The sequence below is a fragment of the Delphinus delphis genome, chromosome 11 (assembly GCF_949987515.2).
Source record: "Delphinus delphis chromosome 11, mDelDel1.2, whole genome shotgun sequence".
In the NCBI taxonomy this organism is placed as follows: domain Eukaryota; kingdom Metazoa; phylum Chordata; class Mammalia; order Artiodactyla; family Delphinidae; genus Delphinus; species Delphinus delphis.
The window spans coordinates 44,039,492-44,059,912 of record NC_082693.1 but is presented as its reverse complement, the minus strand read 5'-3'; the positions used below and the strand labels follow the sequence as shown (position 1 = coordinate 44,059,912).

The 20,421-nt window shown below is 44.0% G+C and overlaps 1 protein-coding gene across 4 annotated transcripts in view; it reads left to right on the top strand.

Annotated features, from left to right (window-relative positions):
• Window positions 1-34: 34 nt before the first annotated feature.
• The window catches only part of RNF41 (ring finger protein 41), a 26,549-nt gene continuing 6,162 nt past the window's right edge, over window positions 35-20,421 (top strand). For 2 of the 4 annotated variants that reach the window (XR_009521210.1, XM_060024974.1), the window contains exons 1-3: window positions 35-315; window positions 2,733-2,916; window positions 17,288-17,400. Coding sequence is in view for 2 of the 4 variants with exons in the window: in XM_060024974.1 (XP_059880957.1) it covers window positions 17,311-17,400 (90 nt within the window). In the remaining 2 variants the exon portion in view is untranslated. Of the gene's footprint in view, window positions 316-2,732; window positions 2,917-17,287; window positions 17,401-18,262; window positions 18,856-20,421 lie in introns of those variants that run through there. The other 2 variants (XM_060024976.1, XM_060024977.1) reach the window with 2 other exon arrangements.

Below are 20,421 nucleotides of genomic sequence, written 5' to 3'. Positions count from 1 at the left end.
CTTCCGTTCTAGAGCGGAGGCCTGGCTAGCCTTCCACTCACCTCGTTGGCCGCTTGTGGCTTCTAGTTCGGGGCTGAGTTAAACAAAAAGGCGGAGTTTGGTGACGAGCTTCCGCTAGGTTGCGTAGCAGCGGTGGGCGGGGCAAGGGATCTGTCCCACACCGCGAAGAGTGGTCGGAACCATCTCTCGTTTTCTTCCCCTTCCCCTTCCCCTCCCAGGAAAAGCTGGGACCCGGCACCCTGGCTATCCCTTGGCCGCTGCGGCCTCAGCTCCAGCCAGGCCTGGGTACGGAGAGTCCAGACCGCTTCCAGGGCGGTGCGTACGGCGCCTGCGCGAGCTCCCACCTAAAAGAGGGTGTGGGAGGGGAGGGGGCAAGGTCCCAGGGGGGTTGGGACGGGGGTTCGAGCTATTGGAGGTCAGGAGGAGGGATGGGAGTAAAGATGAAAAATGGAGGAAGGGAGCAGTAATAGGGAGGAGTCTAGAGGTGATAAAGGGGCGCTGATGGGTGGGTTGTTGGGGAGGTCCATTGGAGTGGGGGAGCCTTAGGAAGTGCGGGAGGGGGCCTGGGCTGGCTGGAGGACAGGGAGGGGGGCGAATTGGGGGAACCACGTGGTGTTTAAATGGGCAATGATTGACGGGCCGGAAGGGGAGGCAGGGAACATACTGGGGGTCAGTGTGGGCAGGGGCGTCGGAACCTGAACCCCCGCCCTCGAAGCGCCATAGCTTGGCTCCTCTCCCATGCCTTGTCTTTGACAGCCTTGTCTTCCTCCTCCATTCCTTCCCCCCTCTCCCTCCCACCCCTCCATGAAGGAATCTCACATTCCTTACATCCCTGCCCTGGATTGCCAGTCCCTCTTCACACACTTCACACACCGGAAAGCCTTCTCCAAACCAGAACGCAGAGGAAATTGAGGATTGGGAAGGAGGGGGCCGGAGAAGGAGCAGAAAGCTGAGAGGGGTGAGGGTGTTTTGCCTGAGGGACTGACAGACATCTCCATTCAGAAACTGACTTCATTCTACCTAGTAGCAAATGTGGCTGTAAGAGACCACTGAATCACTGTTCTTGGGGACTGGGCTGTGGTAGTGATAGTCTAATCCCTTCCTGTACAGGTGGTTTTAGTCTGACAATAGAGCAAGAAGCTGATAATGTTGCAGGCTGATAGTTGTCCCCAGATAGGAATGGTAGGGAATCTGAGTGATGCAATAATGTTACTGCCCTGTGTGTCCAGCCAGCTTTGTGGCTGTGTCTGGTTCCCAGTAATGGGAAAGAAAGAACAGGCTTCTTTCAAGCATTTCCTCATGGGCCCTCAGTACTCTAAATTTATTTTGCAGTCTGTTACTACAAATACCTTACCTATGAATAGCGGTATTCAGTATGCTTTCACATTTATTATGTCATTTGCTTTTCCTGGACAATATGTAAGGTCGATAAGGCAGTTATCATTTTCCCTACTTGACAGGTGAAAAAATTGAAAATTACAGAAGGGATACATGGCTTGTTAAAAGCCATACAGTGGGTAGAGCTGAGACCAGAACCCATGTCTCCTGACTCCTGGTCCTCCTCTCAGTTGAAAAATCCTGTTTTGTTCTGGTCAAGGGAGCAGTGAAGGACGATTGGTTTTCCCAGGCTAGATAACTGTTTGCTTTCTGAGTCTGAAACTTGTCACTGGAAGACTGAACATAGCCAACAGCACTGGCTCCTGGAAGCATTTCTTGACGTGCAGGTGCTTGTGCCAGGCTGTTGCTGTGGTCAAAATGGAAGAAGCATTATACCCTCCTCTGTATTATGGATGGGAGAGACAGATCAACTTCCCCCCACCTCCAACTACAGGGAAGAGAAAGTGGATCTGGCCTTGCACTTTTATCCTCTGATTAGTTTTAAAATACCACACTAATGTGTTATGGCTGATGAACATAGTAAACTAATGAGCACGTATACCAGACTCAGGATGAAATGGTCTCTGTTTTATGACTAAAAATCGTGATCCTTTCTAAGATAGCCGTTAACATGGATAGATGTGAAGGTAAGGAAAGGAATTTGAATAGTTCCTATTCTGCGTCTGAAGCCTTGTCTCCTTCTACTTAGTTTCATCCTTTTAGTAATGAGAGTCTGGTCAGCTTAATCATACTGCTACCTGTAGTCTTTCCAGTTTCCTACCCTACAATAATTTCCTGATTCACTGCCTCTTCATTTTTTTTTTTAAAGCCTGATCCCCTCAGGAATATTTCTGGACTTGGAAGTAGAATTGCACCTGTACCAACATTCTTGAGCATCTTCTTATGAAACAGTATTTTTCAAGTGGAGAGTAGGACAGAATTCTTTTTATATGAAATAATTTATGTGAAAGCACTCTGGAAACATTAAAGCATCATACTGTGCATGTAAGCTTTCATTGCTCTCTGCATTGTATAGCCACAGATTTAGACTCATTGACATTACTTTTAGTTGTATGCACTGAATAAAAGAACCTTTTTCTTCCCTACCTTTCTTCTTGTCCCTTTCTCTCCCCCTCTCAGCTATGTTTGAATCACCTGGTCTGTGCGTGTGATTCCTTAGCTGATGATCTCACTCCTTAGAGGGTAGCCTGGATGCCTAGCCTTGAAACCTATAGTTCTTAGTGGAGTTGTCTCGTTCTCCTCAACCAACCACCAGATCCCAGTCTGTCTAGTTTCACTGCCAAGTGCAGGTAGTTCTCCTGACTCACCTTTTTCTTCCTTGTTCCTATTAATAGAGTGCTCCTGATTGTGACATCACATCCATCCCCTTGGCAATGGAGCTTGTCCCTAGGAAGGAAGACTCAGTCGGAGAATAGCCAACAAGATGGGTTACTGGGAACGTCTCCTGAGTGGCACTGAGTGGAAGCATCAGGGGGTTGGAGCCTTGTGAACAGGGAACCTGCCCCCAACACTTGGAAGGTAAAGAGCCTTGATTCAGAATCCCATTCCTGGCTAGAACCCTCTTCTCTGCCAATCCGGTTTCCTTCTGCTCTTGAAAACCTGATTCTCAAAACTCTTTTTTGCATAAAACTTTCTGTGATTAACCCACATCAATCTGTTCTTCTTTGCATACTTATGTCTTACGTGAACTATTAACTTTTATTTGTTGGTAAATTGCTTAGTAAATTTTACTCTTTTTATGTGTTTTATATCCTGTGTACTCAGCCATTGGGCTGAAGCCTGCACTTAGTTTGAGGACAAGGATTGTGTTTTCCATTTCTTTTACATGTCTATACTGGCAAGGGGGCTGTGTATATAGGATGAAGATGAGGTTTGGGGTAACCACACAAATAGTGCTTGGTGCTGGTGATCCAGTGGGAGGTCCTTGCTGGTCTTTGAGGCCTGGTAAGCCTCACTTTAGGTGTTAGAGTTGTTAGTTGGGAGTTCTGGAAGAATTGTGTGCCCTCTGGATTCTTTTTTAAATTGAACCAATTAAAACGTGCTGAAGAAGCCTAACTTTAAAAATCTCCTGTGCTAAATCTAGTCTGGATCACAGCATTCTGGAATTAAATGGGACTTTAGAGGCAATGAGGAACCTGAGTTCCTAAGAGCTCAGTTCTCTAAGAGGGGGAGTAACTTCACTCTAAGGATTCTACTGCTCAAATGAAAAAGACCACTTTTTTCACTTAGAAAGTGAAGAGAGTTGCCAAAAGAGAGCAAGGCCAGACTTTGCTCTCATAAAGCCAGGGCACCTTTTATCATATAATTATCCCCTAATTTAGCCTATTCTTGTACTTATGTAGAATTTATGTAGTTTCAGATGTTTCATTTCATGTGGAGTAAAGGGAACTGAGGCCCAGAGAGGTTAAGTAACTTGCCCAAGGCTACACATTGGTCGGTAATATAGCTAGAACTAGGACTCAGGTTTCTAGATTCTCAACTCAGTTTTCTTTTTTTCCAGATCTATTTCTTTATTGGGAGACAGAGAGATAAGATGAAATGTTTTAGGGACACCTGTGAGACACCCTCCACCACCTACTTTCTTCACTAGGGTGAAATTCCTAGGAGTCACCTGTTTTATTACACTGGGGCAGGTTATGGGGCCCTTTTCCTATGTGTCTGGTGATTTGTAGTAATTGGGCTGAATCCTCAGCCCTCTGCACCTTTGCTGTATTTAGGGCATGGAGGAGAGAGAATTAGAAGGAGACTACAGCACATATACTTGGCTTTTACCTGTATGCTTTTGCCACGAATTGGTGACAGCATGCCCAGTTACTCTAAATGGGTTGGAGTGGTTGCTGTAACGTTTCGTGTGTGTGCGCCTATGTATGTGTGTGTGTGTGTGTGTGTGAATGTGCATGGTTTGTACACCTGTACGTGGATTCAAGAAACCCTGAATAAGGGACGATAAATGTTCAGGCTCTGTTAGAAACAATCTGTTTTTTTAAATTTATTTATTTTTCGCTGCATTGGGTCTTTGTTGCTGCACGTGGGCTTTCTCTAGCTGCAGCGAGTGGGGGCTACTCTTCTTTGCAGTGCACGGGCTTCTCATTGCAGCGGCTTCTCTTGTTGCAGAGCGCGGGCTCTAGGCACACGGGCTTCAGTAGTTGTGCCATGTGGGCTCAATAGTTGTGGCTTGTGGGCTTTAGAGCGCAGGCTTAGTAGTTGTGGCTCACGGGCTTAGTTGCTCTGTGGCATGTGGGATCTTCCCGGACTAGGGCTGGAACCTGTGTCCCCTGCATTGGCAGGTATATTCTTAACCACTGTACCACCAGGGAAGCCCAGAAACAATCTGTTTTGAATTCCTAGCTCTCTCTAGGGGTAGAACAGTGAAAACAACTGCAACAGTAAGTTAAAAGGGTATAGGAAGGGGTCTAATAAAGTTCTCACATTTTTATAATAATGCTGACCAGGAATATAGAGAGACATCCCAGTGTAACAGTGAGGAAGTATAGCAACATAATTACCTGGTTTGGTTCTGGCCTGTTGGGAATGCAGTTTTGGGTTTGGGTTCAGGATGTTCAAATCAGGGAATTTGGCAGAACTCCTGTAAGTCTAAAGGGACACCTCAGTGCTACTTTAGTTCAGCTCCCCAACTTGAGTAAAACCTTCCAAGGCCTTTTCCTATTCCGTAACTCAAGGAGGAGATCTAGGAAACTGTGCTTCCAGTGGATGTGGTCACTGGCTGTGACTCTTGAGGTCCCCGTGGTTTCGGTTTTATTAAGGCTTCTGTCCCTAGGGCAGTGAGTAGTTGAGTTCTTGTACTGCATCCCCCTTGAAATGATAACCCACCGCAGTGACAGCCCTACAGCAGTGTTGAGAGTCCCCGAGGGTAGAAGGAATGGTCAAGGAGCCTAGCCTGTCAGCTTGACTGTCTACTTAGGGGCAGGGCAAGACGAGGCAAGGAGCTAGATTCCAAGATTGTGTATAACCACTTCAACATTTGTTTCCCATAGATGACAAATAGGAAATGCCCTAATCAGAATCGAAATCTAAATTTCCCCTTAATTCTCGAGGCCACACCTCTGAAAGGATATAGTTATAGGAGGGTAGATAAAACAGGAGCATCTCCAAGCAGATAAAGTGGAGGTTTCTATTTAGAAAGAACAATGCCCAGCATCTTTGCAGAGTTTTGTAAACCTTGACTTTATAGTAGGAACTTTGCAACTCCTAAGCCTGGCTGGTGGCTTCCCACACCCTCTGGCCATCTCTGCACCAACTGAGGCTGTTTCTTTGGGGAAGTTCTCTGCTGTTTCTTTTGGCGATGTAGGATCCCCTGAGACCCCATTATGATAACTTTTCAGAATTTGTATTCCCCCTTAAGATAACATTGTTAGCACTGTTTTAAAATGAAAGCACAGTGAAGCTATACAATACAGGCTCTCAGCCTGCTTTCTGCATTGCCCCATAGCAACAAGGGAGAAAAGGGTACTGTTTTCATTTTTGCCCCTTGCTGATTTTTAAAAATAATTAAATCTTGCAGAAATATATAACATAGATCAAAAGTATAATCTCAGCATCTAGATTTTTAAAATGTATACGCTACATATACCACTTTAAAAAAAGTTTTTATAAAAATGAGACCATACTGTACAAAATGGGACCATACTATTTTTGCAACTTGCATTTTTCAGTTTGAGAGGCAGTTTAGCACTGCAGTTAAAGGCTTGAGCTCTGGGGCCAGTCTGCCTGGGTTGGAATCTGTCTCCACCACCTGTTAGCTATATGATTTTGAAGAAGCTTTCTAACCTTTCTGCATCTGTTTTTCATCTGTAAAATGTGGATCATGGTAATGCCGACCTCACACAGAGTAACTCATAGAGTTATTTTAATAATTAGTTGAGTTAATACACGAGAAATGCTTAGAATTGTGGCTAGCATATAGAAATAATAAATATTGATTTAATTATTATTTAATTATATAAGTAAAACATGATCACTGTTTAAAAAAAAATAAAAGAGGAGGAAAAACTAAGAGCAAAACTGTGAGGGATTTCTCTGGTGGCAAAGTGGTTAAAAACCTGCCTGCCAGTGCAGGGGACACAGGTTCAAGCCCCGGTGTGGGAAGATCCCACGTGCAGCAGAGCAGCTAAGCCCGTGCGCCACAGCTACTGAAGCCTGAGTGCCTAGAGCCCGTGCCGGTGCTCTGCAACAAAGAATAGCCCCCGCTCGCCACACCTAGAGAAAGCCTGCGCACAGCAATGAAGACCCAACGCAGTCAAAAATAAATAAATAAAATTAAAAAGAACAAAAAACAAACTGTGAGTGAAATTAAAAGTACTGATAGGGCTTCCCTGGTGGCGCAGTGGTTGAGAGTCCGCCTGCCGATGCAGGGGACGTGGGTTTGTGCCCTAGTCCGGGAAGATCCCACATGCCGCGGAGCGGCTAGGCCCGTGAGCCTTGGCCGCTGAACCTGCGCGTCCAGAGCCTGTGCTCCGCAACAGGAGAGGCCACAACAGTGAGAAGCCCGCGTACCGCAAAAAATAAATAAAATAAAAGTACTAAAATTCTACACTTAGAGACAGCTTCTCTAATATATATCCTTCTAGATGCTCTCCAATATAAGTGTGTACACACATAAAATTTTTTAACAAACATGGCACTATAGTATATATAATATGTATGTGTTATTTTACTTATATATAAGTAATGAATAAATTGAAAAAATCTAAATAAATAAATATTAATAAAAACAAATATATCTAAGTTATATTAATGCTACATTGTATCCCATTTTATGGATGTAAGGAATTATACTGGATATTTGTGTCATTTCTGATTTTTTTTTTGCTATTATAAACAATGTTTAGATAAACAACTTAGTATATTGTTTTGTACACTTGTGTAATTATTTCCTTAGGCTAAGTTACTGGAATTAGGATTGCTAGGTAAAAGGTAAAAAAATATACTTTTTTTAGGGGCTTCCCTGGTGGTGCAGTGGTTGAGAGTCCGCCTGCCGATGCAGGGGACACGGGTTCGTGCCCCAGTCCGGAAAGATCCCACATGCCACGGAGCGGCTGGGCCCGATATATATATATATATATATATATATATATATGCTTTTTTAGGACATTGGTTTTTTGTTATGATTCACCTTGATTAACTTTTTCTTGCAAGAGTACATTTTTTCCAGACCTTGCTATAGTATATTACATGTTATATGTATATGTTGTATATGTTATATGACATAAATGACATACATAGTATATGTGACATTGAGTATTTTGGACATATTTTTTGATTTAATCTTAATATTGATACTTTCACAATTTAGGATAATTATAAATTTATTTCTTTATTTGAATATTGAGTGAACACACAGAGAAAATCTTTTTCAAAGGTACAAAGGGATAACTGAGGAAATTAAAATTTTCCCCCTGTTCCTGTCCCTTAATGACCCTTCCTCAGCAGCAACCACTGTTGGCAGTTTCTTATGTATCCTTGTGGAGAGTTCCATGCATATGAAAGCATAGTCACATACATATTATTTTTGGCACATTTATGTGGCACATCATGGTGGCACATTTACATGTACTATTATATACTGTAGTTTTTTTCTCTTAGTGTATCTTGGAAGACTTCATACCTGGTTCATTTTAAGGCAGCAATAATTTTTTTCCTCTGATTGATTTAATAGCTATTGTAGAGAAACCAGATTACAATTTTATTTGAGGTAGATATTATAAAGTTAGCAGTTCAACAGGTGAATTATGGATATTTGGTGATATTTTTGCTATCATGTAGAGGCTGTCTCAGGTAGCACCTATTCTTGACTCTTTCTCTTGTGCCTTCCTTTCATCCCAACTCTGTGTGTTTGTCTTGACTATGAGAATGGCGGTAGCTATCATCCAGAACAGCACTAACGAGTGTCAGTTTGCATTAATTGAAGTAGAGAGGAAAGGTGCTAATAGTCCCATTGTGTTCATATTGGTCAGTCCACAGGTGAAGCTCCGGGTACCCTGTTTTAGAGGGACATAGGCATTCTAGAATGCTATGGGAGATTTGAGTTTAGGCTAGATATTTCTCATCTGTGCTCCTGCTGCACCCTATCTTGGCCTTTCCCTGGACTGTCAAAGCACAGGGTGAGTGACTGTTGGGTACTGTGGAGAGGATTCCAGCCCTGGGATGTTAAACTAGATGGTCTCTTATGGTCCATTCTAACTCTCAATGCAAAAATAAGACTGTCTGAATTAAGTCAATAGGGAAAACTTCTGGGTGAGATCAAATTCTGTCACCTTTTATTCCTGAACTTCAAAAGTAAAAACATTCCTATACTTTTTACTCTTAAGTAATTTCTAAATTGAAAAAAATTTTTTTCCATATTTGTGGAAGACTGTTTAAAGCTGAATTATGACAAAAAAAATGTATGCTCAATAAAATGTTTGATAGTTAAAAATAGAAGAAAAACATTATTCTTAGTCCTACACCTAAATAAAACAATTGTTATTTTGATAATTCTTTCTGGTCTCTTTGTACATGGATTATTTATAAATACATACGTTTTTGTTTTGTTTTGTTTTTGCGGTACATGGGCCTCTCACTGCTGCGGCCTCTCCCGCTGCGGAGCACAGGCTCCAGACGCGCAGGCTCAGCGGCCATGGCTCACGCGCCCAGCCGCTCCACGGCATGTGGGATCTTCCCGGACCGGGGCACGAACCCGTGTCCCCTCATCGGCAGGCGGACTCTCAACCACTGCGCCACCAGGGAAGCCCAATATATACGTTTTTAAACAGATCTGTATTCAAATTTGTGTACTACCTTTTTCATCTATTATTGTATCATGTTACTGTATATTCCTCATAAGCATCATTTAAAAATAGATATGCTGGGCTTCCCTGGTGGCGCAGTGGTTGAGAGTCCGCCTGCCGATGCAGGGGACACGGGTTCGTGCCCCGGTCCGCGAAGATCCCACATGCCGCGGAGCGGCTGGACCCGTGAGCCATGGCCGCTGACCCTGCGCGTCCGGAGCCTGTGCTCTGCAACGGGAGAGGCCGCAGCAGTGAGAGGCCCGCGTACCGCAAAAATAAATAAATAAATAAATAAATAAAAATAGATATGCTATTCCATCAGATGGGCTTACATCACCATAATTAAGCATAACTATACCTTCACTGTTCACTTAAATGAATAAGTGATTATCTGAATTTTAAAAGTTTACGGGTGTGATTTTTGAAAAACTATCTGGGCCTCTTTTGGTACCATCTTTTCTTTTTTCCTGCTTTAAGTGTGTCCCTCTTCCTGTTTAACATAATTCCAGAACTCCTTCCTACCTTTTCCCCAGTGACCAGATTCTCTCCCATCTTTTCTTTTCCTTCTTCACTAGTGCTTTCCTCTCAGTTCATAAACATCCTCAAGCCTTTCTCATCATAAGGAAAAACACCCCTACACAACCCACTTCCTCAGCCTCCAGTGCTCCTCTAGCTGGTTCTCTCTCTTTTCCTTCCTTGGAAATCAAGCTTTCGACAGGGTTGTCTTCAGTCCCCATCTCTCTGTCTCACCTGTTCACTGTGAGCCACTGCAGTCTGTCTTCCACTCCCAGTGCCTCACTGAAACTGCTCGCCACAGTGCCACCCAACTCCATGGAACCGCCTTCTGCTGTGGTGTCCACAGTCCCACATCCTGGCAGTTTTTGCTTTTTTTAATTTGACTTGTGTTTGCAGTTTTTGACACTTCTTTTCCCTCTAAGCATTCTACTTCCTTAGCTTTTGTGTGTGTGTGGGGGGGGGAAACACATAACATAAAATTTACCACCTTAACCATTTTTGAGAGTATATAGTTCAGTAATGTTAAGTATATTCACATTGTTGTGAAACAGATCTCTGGAACTTTTTCATCTTGCAAAGCTGAAACTCTACTCATGAAACAAGCATTCCCCTTTCCCTCCCCGCTCCCTACACCCCCAACTCCCTTAACTTTTGTGACCATCTTCTCTCCAGGATTTTCTCTTATCTCTGGCCAATCTTTCTCAGTCTTCTTTTGCAGGCTCCTTTTTGTCCCCCTTTTAAAATGTCACTGATAAAGTATTTTCATGCACTGTTGTTGGTGGTGTAAATTGAAAAGGCCTTTCCAGAGTATCGTATGGAAGTGTCTAGGAAAGCAAATAGCAGGCACACCATTCAGTGCCGCAGTTCCACCTCTCAGTGGAATCTGTCCTAGGAGAGAGATTTGTTCTTGTGCTCCAAAAAATCTTGTTACAAGGGGTGTTAACTGCAACGTGATTTGTTTCAGGGGAACACTTGGCAGTCAGGCAAACTTCAGTCATGAGAGGATAATGGCAGAATACGTTGTAATCAAGGCTTAGACTGGTGGATTGGAAATTCTTACCACTAGAATATAAACTACATGAGAGAAAGAACCTTATCTGTCTTACTCATACGTGAATCTGTGCAACTTCCCTGGAGGTCCAGTGGTTAAGACTCCGTGCTTCCACTGCAGGGGGCGCGGGTTCGATCCCTGGGGAACTAAGATCCCCCATGTAGTGCAGCACAGCCGAAAGAAGAATCTGTATAGCAAAGAAGGGCAGTTGAAAGAATGAATGTTCACCAGTCAATGGATGGGGAGAGGAAGGTGGGAAGAGAGGCTATATTCTTTTTTTTTTTTTAATATAGATTTATTTATTTATTTTTGGCTGCCTTGGGTCTTCGTTGCTGCTCGTGGGCTTTCTCTAGTTGTGGTGAGCGGGGGCTACTCTTGGTTGTGGTGTGCGGGCTTCTCATTGCGGTGGCTTCTCTTGTTGCAGAGCATGGGCTCTAGGTGTGCGGGCTTCAGCAGTTGTGACTCGCGGGCTCTAGAGCCCAGGCTTAGTAGTTGTGGCGCACGGGCTTAGTTGCTCCGCAGCATGTGGGATCTTCCTAGACCAGGGCTCGAACGCGTGTTCCCTGCATTGGCAGGCGGATTCTTAACCACTGCGCCACCAGGGAAGTCCCGAGAGGCTGTATTTTTTTAAAATGAAAATATAGTCATATATACTTGTGAAAAAAGAAAAACTAAAAAAATAAGCAAAGAGTCAGTGCTCCCCAGGGTTCTATAGTCTTCAGACCAACCCTTATTTTCTGTTTTCATTCTGTATACTTTCCCTGTGTGGCCTCTGAAAACCCATCAGCTACTACCTTCATGATTTCTACTTGGAATCTCAAACTGTACATGTCTAAAACTAGGATCATTGTTTTTTTACCCCATCCAGATCTTTTTTTTTTTTAATTCTTATATTGGTAAATAAGAGTTCACCACTACTTAGCCAAGGCAGAAACAAAAGAGTCATCTTTTTATTACTTCCTGAACTAATATAGATTCAGATTCCTTCTTTTTAAATTTTTATTTGTTTATGTTATTTTTTTTTTGGCCACGCTACCCAGCTTGTGGGATCCTAGTTCCCCAACCAGGGATCGAACCCGGGCCCCCCTGCAGTAGAAGCGCAGAGTCCCAACCACTGGACTGCTTGATTCCTGATTCCTTCTCTGAAATGTCTTGGTTTGAGCCTTTATACTTTTTCTTAATCTGAATTTTAAATAAACTCCTACAAAGGTCTCACTTTCTCTAATCTTCCCTACCCCCTATATTTTCTGTACAGTTACCAGAATCTGCCAGCCTAAAACAGAAAGCTGATCATGTCAATTTCTTAAAAATCCTTCAGGTGTACACACACTTAAAGAATCTCCCCTACAACATTTATACTAATTACAAAGGAAAAAATAATAACTCTTAGAGTAGAGAAACCTGACAGACAGCACTTAACCAAAGGGTCAGAGTTAGTATCACCAGGAACAGTACAAATCAACATTATGTGCTCCTGATATGATGCATTGAGAACACGATGCCACTTCCTTGCTATTTTTGCCCAAAATGAAACCTGAATTTAATCATGAGGAAACATCAGACAAATCCAAATTGAGAGACATTCTCATATACCTGGTGTGTATTCTTAAAAATGTCAAATTTATGAAAGACAAAAAAGATTTAGTAACTTTTTCAGTTAAACGATTAAAGAAGCTTGACAATTCAGTGCATAACATAATTCAGCATAATCTTGAATGTTCTTTTGCTAAAGGAGATTATTGGGACAGTTGGAAAAATTGGAAAAAAAGTTTGTAAATATAGTATTACATCAATGTTAATTTCCTGATTTTCATAATCTTACTATCAATATATAAAATAATGTTCTTTTTAGGAAATACAGTACACAGTAAAGTTATTTAGGGTTAAAAGCATCAAGTCTACAGTTTACTCTTAAGCAGTTCAGAAAATTTTTATCCATCTATCAGTGTATATATATAGCAATGATAAAATAAATGTGGTTAAATGTTAACATTTAGGGAGTCTGTATGAAGGATATATGGGATCTTTGTAAGTCTGAAATTGTCAAGATAAAAAATTAAACCCTGTAAATTTATGTCAACAAAAATCCTTCAGGTGCTCCCGTAGCTTTCAGATTAATTCTAATCCTAGTGTCCTAGCGCCTTCATTAGTCCTAATTTAAACTATCCCTCTCCAAACTTCTAATGCTGTATGCTGTCTCTTTGTTGTTGTTTGAGCCAGGATTCTTTTGGCTGTAAGATACAGAAGTGCAGGGACTTCCCCCCTGGTCCAGTGGTTAAGGCTCTGTGCTCCCAATACAGGGGGCCTGGGTTCGATCCCCGGTCAAGGAACTAGATCCCGCATGCCGCAACTAAGAGTCCACACGCTGCAACTAAAAGATCCTGCATGCCGCAACTAAAGATACTGCACACGGCAACGAAGATCCCGCTTGCCACAACTAAGACCCGGTGCAGCCAAATAAATAAATAAATAAATTTTTAAAAGGTACAGAAGCCCAACTCAAAGCTTAAGCAAAAAGAGGATACACAGGGCTTCCCTGGTGGCGCAGTGGATGAGAGTCCGCCTGCCAATGCAGGGGACACAGGTTCGTGCCCCAGTCCGCGAAGATCCCACATGCCGCGGTGCGGCTGGCCCCGTGAGCCATGGCCACTGAGCCTGCGCGTCCGGAGCCTGCTCCGCAATGGGAGAGGCCACAACAGTGAGAGGCCCGCGTACCGAGAAAAAACAAACAAAAAAAAGAGGTGTCTTGCAGAAGCCAAAGATAGGAAGGCAACTGGGTCTTGGGAACAAACCAGTCACTCTGAAGCCTCAGGACTTTCCAGCTCTCATCCAGGCCTTTCTCACTGTGTCTGTTTCAGTCTTTTCTTTCCTTCTGTAGATTTGTCTTCCTCAGTCCACATGACAGGCAAAGAAAGACCAACTCATCTTTCTTGGTATCAAGCTCAAATTCTCAGAGATAGGATCCATTGGCCCTGCTTGGGTTGCATGCTCACCCTTGTCCCAGTCAGCTGCTGCCTAGGTTAAAGTCTCACAGTACTAGTGAGGCAGCTTCTCCTGGAGCCATGTGGATGAAAGAGAAAGGGAGTAGAATTCCTAAAGTGAACAACGCCATGGTCTGCACTACAGCTCTCAATAGTGGAGGTCCACAGGACAGTGACACTGGACTGCTCTTGGCTGTCTTACCACTGTCCTCATTGTTCAGTTCAGTGAGTTGCAACAAGGAGAATCACAAGGGGCCTTAGTTCTGGGTTTCACATTTCACTTTATGATGTCTTTAATATTACCCTTCATGTACTCACTCTAATCCATTACTGTTGATGGATTATTCAAGGGAATGTTGGCATAGGAACAGAAGGTCAAAGGTCTGAGGAGAGACAAATAGATGGATATCCCTATTTTAGAGGAAGATAGCCAGACCAAGGTGGTTTAGAGTGACAATTTCAGGGGGATTGTTAGTAAGCCCAAGGCCCTGAACTTAGGCCCTAGAGATGGAGGAACAAGAATACAGAGAAGTGGTGGTGATGGAGGTCAGTGTAATTGTAGCAGTGTCATTGGGTATCGTTGTTCCTATACAAAATGGGTAAAGAAAAATAAGTGGTTCCAAAGTGAGCCTTGTGATTTCTTGTCTCCATTAGCCTACATTAATCAGGATTTTTGTCAGTTTAAAGAGATAAAAACCCAGCTCAAACCAGCCTAAACATAATAGGGAATTTACTGACTCATGTAACTTATGTTCAGAAAATGATTGTGGCGTCAGGCATGGCTGAATCCAGGCCCTCAAATGATTTCACCTGAATTTGATTTCTCAGCTCTGCTTTCTTCATTATGGCATCATTTTTTTTTTTTTTTGGCCATGCTGTGTGACATGTGGGATTTTAGTTCCCCGACCAGAGATTGAACCCATGCCCCCTGCAGTGGAAGCGCAGAGCCCTAACCACTGGACCACCAGGGAATTCCCAATTATGGCGTCATTCTGTAAGTAGGCTGTCCTCATTAATGGCAGAGATGGCCACTGACCACTCTGAATTGTACATCCTACCGCTATGCAAACACCATGAGAGTTCCAGTAGAAGTCCCAGGCATCTCTCTCACTGTCCTAGGTTGGGTCACATGTCCACTAGGAAACAGGTTCTGATTCCTGAAGGAAAATTGTGATGCTGTTTACAGAAAATGGGATGTTAGGTAGGCAAAATACATGTCCACTGTACTCTGCTGGGAAGCTTCCAGTTAAAGCAACATTTAATCACACCAAACATTTTACTGTTTTGTAAAGAACTGTGCTTGGTGCTAAATTGGATGTAGCACTTGAGTTCCTACTCTTAAGGAATTTTTAATCAAGTAGTAGAAATTAGATATGTACATAAATAGGGAATTCCCTGGCAGTCCAGTGGTTAGGACTCCGCACTTCCACTGCAGGCGACACGGGTTGGATTCCTGGCTGGGGAACAAAGACGCCGTGTGGCTTGGACAAAAAAAAAAAAAAAAAATGTATACCTAAATAATGGTTACTCTTGTGTATTGAGTGCCTAGTATGTGCCAGCAGGCATTGTGCTAAATGTTTTATATGTATTGTTTCTTTGAGGGCAACTCTGTGAGAGTCACTTCTGTTGTTACTTATACCAATGTTATCTGTTTAAAAAGCCGTGCAGGGCTTCCCTGGTGGCGCAGTGGTTGAGAGTCCGCCTGCCAATGCAGGGGACACGGGTTCGTGCCCCAGTCCAGGAGGATCCCACATGCTGCGGAGCGGCTGGGCCCGTGAGCCATGGCCGCTGAGCCTGCACGTCTGGAGCCTGTGCTCCACAACGGGAGAGGCCACAACAGTGAGAGGCCCACGTACTGCAAAAAAAAAAAAAAAGCCATGCAGGCTTAGGAAGTATACGTAAGCCTGCCCAAGGTCACACAGCTAATGAGTAGTAGAACCGGGCATGTAAATCCAGTCAGTCTTGACTCAGTCCAGTGCTGTACTTTAGCTTGCACTTGACCTATCAAGGCCTCTCTGCATCCATCCCATTCCCCACCCTTTTATTTATTTATTTATTTTTAAATTTTATTTATTTATTTTTAATTTTTGGCATGCCACGAAGCTTGTGGGATCTTGGTTCCCTGACCAAGGATCAAACCTGAGCCGTGGCACTGGACCGCCAGGGAAATCCCTCACTCCCCACCCTTTTAAATTGAACAGCCTGATTCTGAATTCCTGAGAACTACATGATTGACTCAGCTCATTTTTTTCAGGACATCACAGCTGATGGCTGGTCTGCAGATTGTCTGCCCTTATATCAGGTACCCATCCTTGCTCCAATTAGCCCACTGGCTGGATGTCCACAGGGGAATTTCACTTACTGTTCAGTGATGTCTTGTTTGGGTTTGACCCTTAGGAGCCCAAAGAAGGGGCATGGCAGCCTCGCTGCTCTTTGAGTCTTTGTTCTCCTGAACTTCCCTCCCATCACCACCACCTAAATTCAGACTCTCACTACTTCTCTCCTGCCTAGATGTTCTTCCTGTCTCTAATCTCACCCCTGTTTACAGAGTGATTCTAAAAAAGAACTTTTATCACATCATTCCTTTTAAGTGTTTCAGTGGCTCCCCATAGCCTTCAGGGTAAAGTCCAAACTCCTTACATAAGACTTCTCATGGCCTGGCCCTTACTTGCCTTTCCAGCCTTGTATTTTGACACTCCCTCTCTTGCACCCCTCAGATCGAACATTTTCTGAACCACTTACAGTTGCCTGAACTCATCATATCCCCTCTTACCTTTTTTTTAAAAATATTTATTTTAATTAATTAATTTATTTTTGGCTACGTCGAGTCTTAGTTGCAGCACATGGACTCTTTAGTTGTGGCACGCAGGCCCCTCCTTGCGGCATGCAGGCTTCTCTCTAGTTGTGGTGCGTGGGCTCAGTAGTTGTGGTACGGGGTTAGTTGCCCCAGGGCACATGGGATCTTAGTTCCCGGACCAGGGATCGAACCTGCGTTCCCTGCATTGAAAGGCGGATTCCTAAGCACTGGACCGCCAGGGAAGTTCCCTTCTGGGCTCTTAATATGCTCTTTCATGTGCCTAAAACCCTAATGCCCCACCCTGCCCTGGCTCCCCCCGCCCCCCACACACAACCTAGCTAACTTCTTGCTCGTCCCACTGGTGTCCTGGAAAACTTCTCAGCCTCCCTCTCCTTTCGGCCTGGGTCAGGTATCCACATCTCTTGGCCTCATAGTGCCCTGTGCTCTCCGCGGCATGTGGGATCCTCCCGGACCGGGGCACGAACCCGCGTCACCTGCATCGGCAGGCGGACTCTCAACCACTGCGCCACCAGGGAAGCCTATCACTTCATATTTTAAGTGTATATTTATATAAAATCTTTTCCCATTAGAATTAAATTTCTTGAGTCAGCTCCCCCCCCACCCAAATGACTGTCACATAGTAAGCTCTCAGCAAATATTTATCGGACAAATGAACGAATCTTGGCAATGAGATCAAGTTGGCACATATCTGTAATCTTCTGAACTGGCCTCTTTTTTCCTCTGTTGTTCATTCCAGGACCTGGGTTTCAGTGATGAGACATGGGGTATGATGTAACCCGTTTCCAGGGGGATGTTGACGAAGACCTTATCTGTCCTATTTGCAGTGGAGTCTTGGAGGAGCCAGTCCAGGTGAGTCGATCTGATGGCAGGTTTGGTGGGGCAGTAGATGGCAGTGGAGCTAGTACAAAATATTCAGGGACTTCCCTGGTGGTGCAGTGGTTAAGAATCCGCCTGGCAATGCAGGGGACACGGGTTTGATCCCTGGTCTGGCAAGATCCCACATGCTGCAGAGCATCTAAGCCTGTGTGCCACAACTACTGAGCCTGCATTCTACAGCCCGCGAGCCACAACTACTGAGCCCACATGCTGCAACTACTGAAGCCCACGCGCCTAGAGCCTGTGCTCCACAACAAGAGAAGCCACCGCAATGAGAAGCCCATGCACACAACCAAGAGTAGCCCCTGCTCTCTGCAACTAGAGAAAGCCTGTGCACAGCAACGAAGACCCAACGCAGCCAAAAATAGATAAATAAATGAATTTATATATATGAAAAGAAAAACATAATTGGAACATTTGGAAATTTAAAAAATATATATTCATAGGAAATGGGGCCACTGTGTTCAGGTCCCCCTTCCCCCACTCCCCGCACTCCTGACACACACAGAATAGAGGTTTGGTGCAAAGGAGCAGTGGCCGCTACAAGAGGAATAGGGCCTTCCAGAGTCTGTCGAGAGGTGGACACCACAGAAGTACAGTGGTTCAGATTTTCTTCAGAGGTCACTGTGAGACTTGTGTGCTGTAAAATGGTCAACTGTTTCTGTCCTCTTGACAGTAGTTTGGTAGCTTCTTTTTCTCTTCAGGGGCTCTGACTAGGTTCCATCTTCCTACCCATGACTGAACTCCTGGACTCTTCTAATAAGTTCTCTCTCCATTTTCATGATACAGTGTTTCAGGTAATCAGCCGGTCTTCCTGCGGGCCTGTGTACTGTTTAACAAATCGCAGGTGGGGAACTGTGTGAACTGACCTAGTTTCTTCCTGGGATTTACTGAAAAAAAAAAAGTTTTTGATGCAGCCATGTACTCTGCATTTTGATATGAAAGCTGCCACCTTCACTAGGTCATTTCTCTACCGGCTTTGCCAGACCAGAGATAATTGTATCGTCCTGGGGCAGGTATGAGGAGAAGCTCATGATTACCAGGCAAGTATAATGAGTGAGATGAATTCTTAACTGTTGTATTCATGGGACACCATTCTGCACGGTCCTTATTGCCTATACTCTGTAAATACCAATTAATCCTCTGCCGCTCCTGGCTAGCTGGAGATAATCCCATTTTCCAAACCAGGACACCAGTTAGTGAGGTCGCATGACCCTTCCCCCACTCACTGCTAATACCACTCCCTGGGGCTCCCCTTGATTCTTGGAGTTTATTCTTACTCTCCAGTTTTCAACTACCCAAAGGAGAACAGATGCCTGAGCTGAATGAAAATCAGACTGCATTCCAGTGGCAGCTAGCCCTGGACCATTAGAAGCAGATTGGCTGGGTGTGGAGCAAGCTCTCCTGGTGGTGTCAAGAGGTCATGGGGTATGTCAGTTCCCTCCCCACCCTGGCAGGGCCTTGTCTGTTTTCTAGCACTATCATTTGAGGTGAGTCACATGTGGAGAAGTCAGTGGCAGTTGGTGACTAAGGCAGAACCTCCCCCCCTCCCGCCCGGACTCAGGCTTTACCTTCTGAGGAGCAGGCCAGGTTCCAGACACATTTCCAAGGGTAGAAAGCCTCTGCTAGGGATGCTGATTTCCCTACATCATATTTATTTATTTTTTGAATAGATAATAAATTCATATGGTTCAGAAGTCAAAACAGTATAAAAAGATATATGGTGAAAAAAAAAAAAGAGAGATATGGTGAACAGTCTTGCATCCATCTTTGTCCCAGTCCACCTAATCCCCCCATAGATAACCATTTTTACTAGTTTATTTGGTATCCTTCCAGTGTGTGTGTGGGCAGATAGAAGCAAGTATGAATGTATATGTATATTTGCCTACCTTTCTTACACAAAAGGTACCGCATTCTATATACTTCTGCAGAGGTGGCAGGTTTAGATAGGAAGGTCACCAAAGAGGTTCAGTTGAGCTGAGATCTGAATGATAAGGGGCCATTCTGGCAAAGGGGAGCAGCAAAAGCAAGAGACAGGAATGAGCAGGGTGTGGACAGGGAACAGAGAGAAAGCCAGAATGGCTGAAGTCAGTGCTGGGAGCATGATGTGAGGTGAGGAGAGGCCAGAGGCACAGGGCCAGATCAAACAATTTTATAAGTCCTGAGCAGGAGTTTGGATTTATTTTAAGTGTAATCGGAAACCATTGTAAAATTTTAAGCATGATCTAGTTTGCCTTTTTAAACAATCACAGCTGCTGAGTGTAGGATGGATTATAAAGAGGCAAGGTAGAAGTAGGAAAACCAGTTAGAAGACATAATAATATAGATGAGAGTTGATCGTTTGAACTGGATTAGCGGCGGTACAGACGGGGAAAAGTAGACAAACAGGATTTTTTTTTGGAGAGAGGGCCTATAAGATTTTGAAAAGAATCAAATATGTCTTTAAGTGAAAAATAAAAATGTACTGACAGTTGGATTAATGATATTGAGAATGACTTCTTTCCTTATGAAGCCTTTCTGTGTTACAGTCTTTGGTGTCTGTGAGCATCTTGAAGGCAGAAACTGTCTGTTTTTTTTTTATCTTAAGCACGTAGCAAAATGTTTGGGACGTAATAAGTGCTCGAGTCATTCATCCATGCATCAACATCTAGTGAGTGCCTACTGTGTTTGTCCCATGCTGGAGGCCAGATTGTATCTCCACAGAGGCCAGAGAGTCCTCTCTCTTTGCATTATCAAGGAAGTAGGCTGAAATATGATCTTTGTGAAACTGAAAAGAATGTGATTCTACAAAAATCTAGTCCTGTTTTGGAGGGTAGCCCTGGTCATTGGGACTCAGGGCAACGCCTCAGGTTGGGCCTCATAAAATAAGAACTTGGGGGAGTTCCCTGGTGGTCTAGTGGTTAAGGAATCAGCACTTTCACTGCTGTGGCTCACGTTCAATCCCTGGTCGGGGAACTGATATCCCGCAAGCCACTTGGTGTGGCCAAAAAAAAT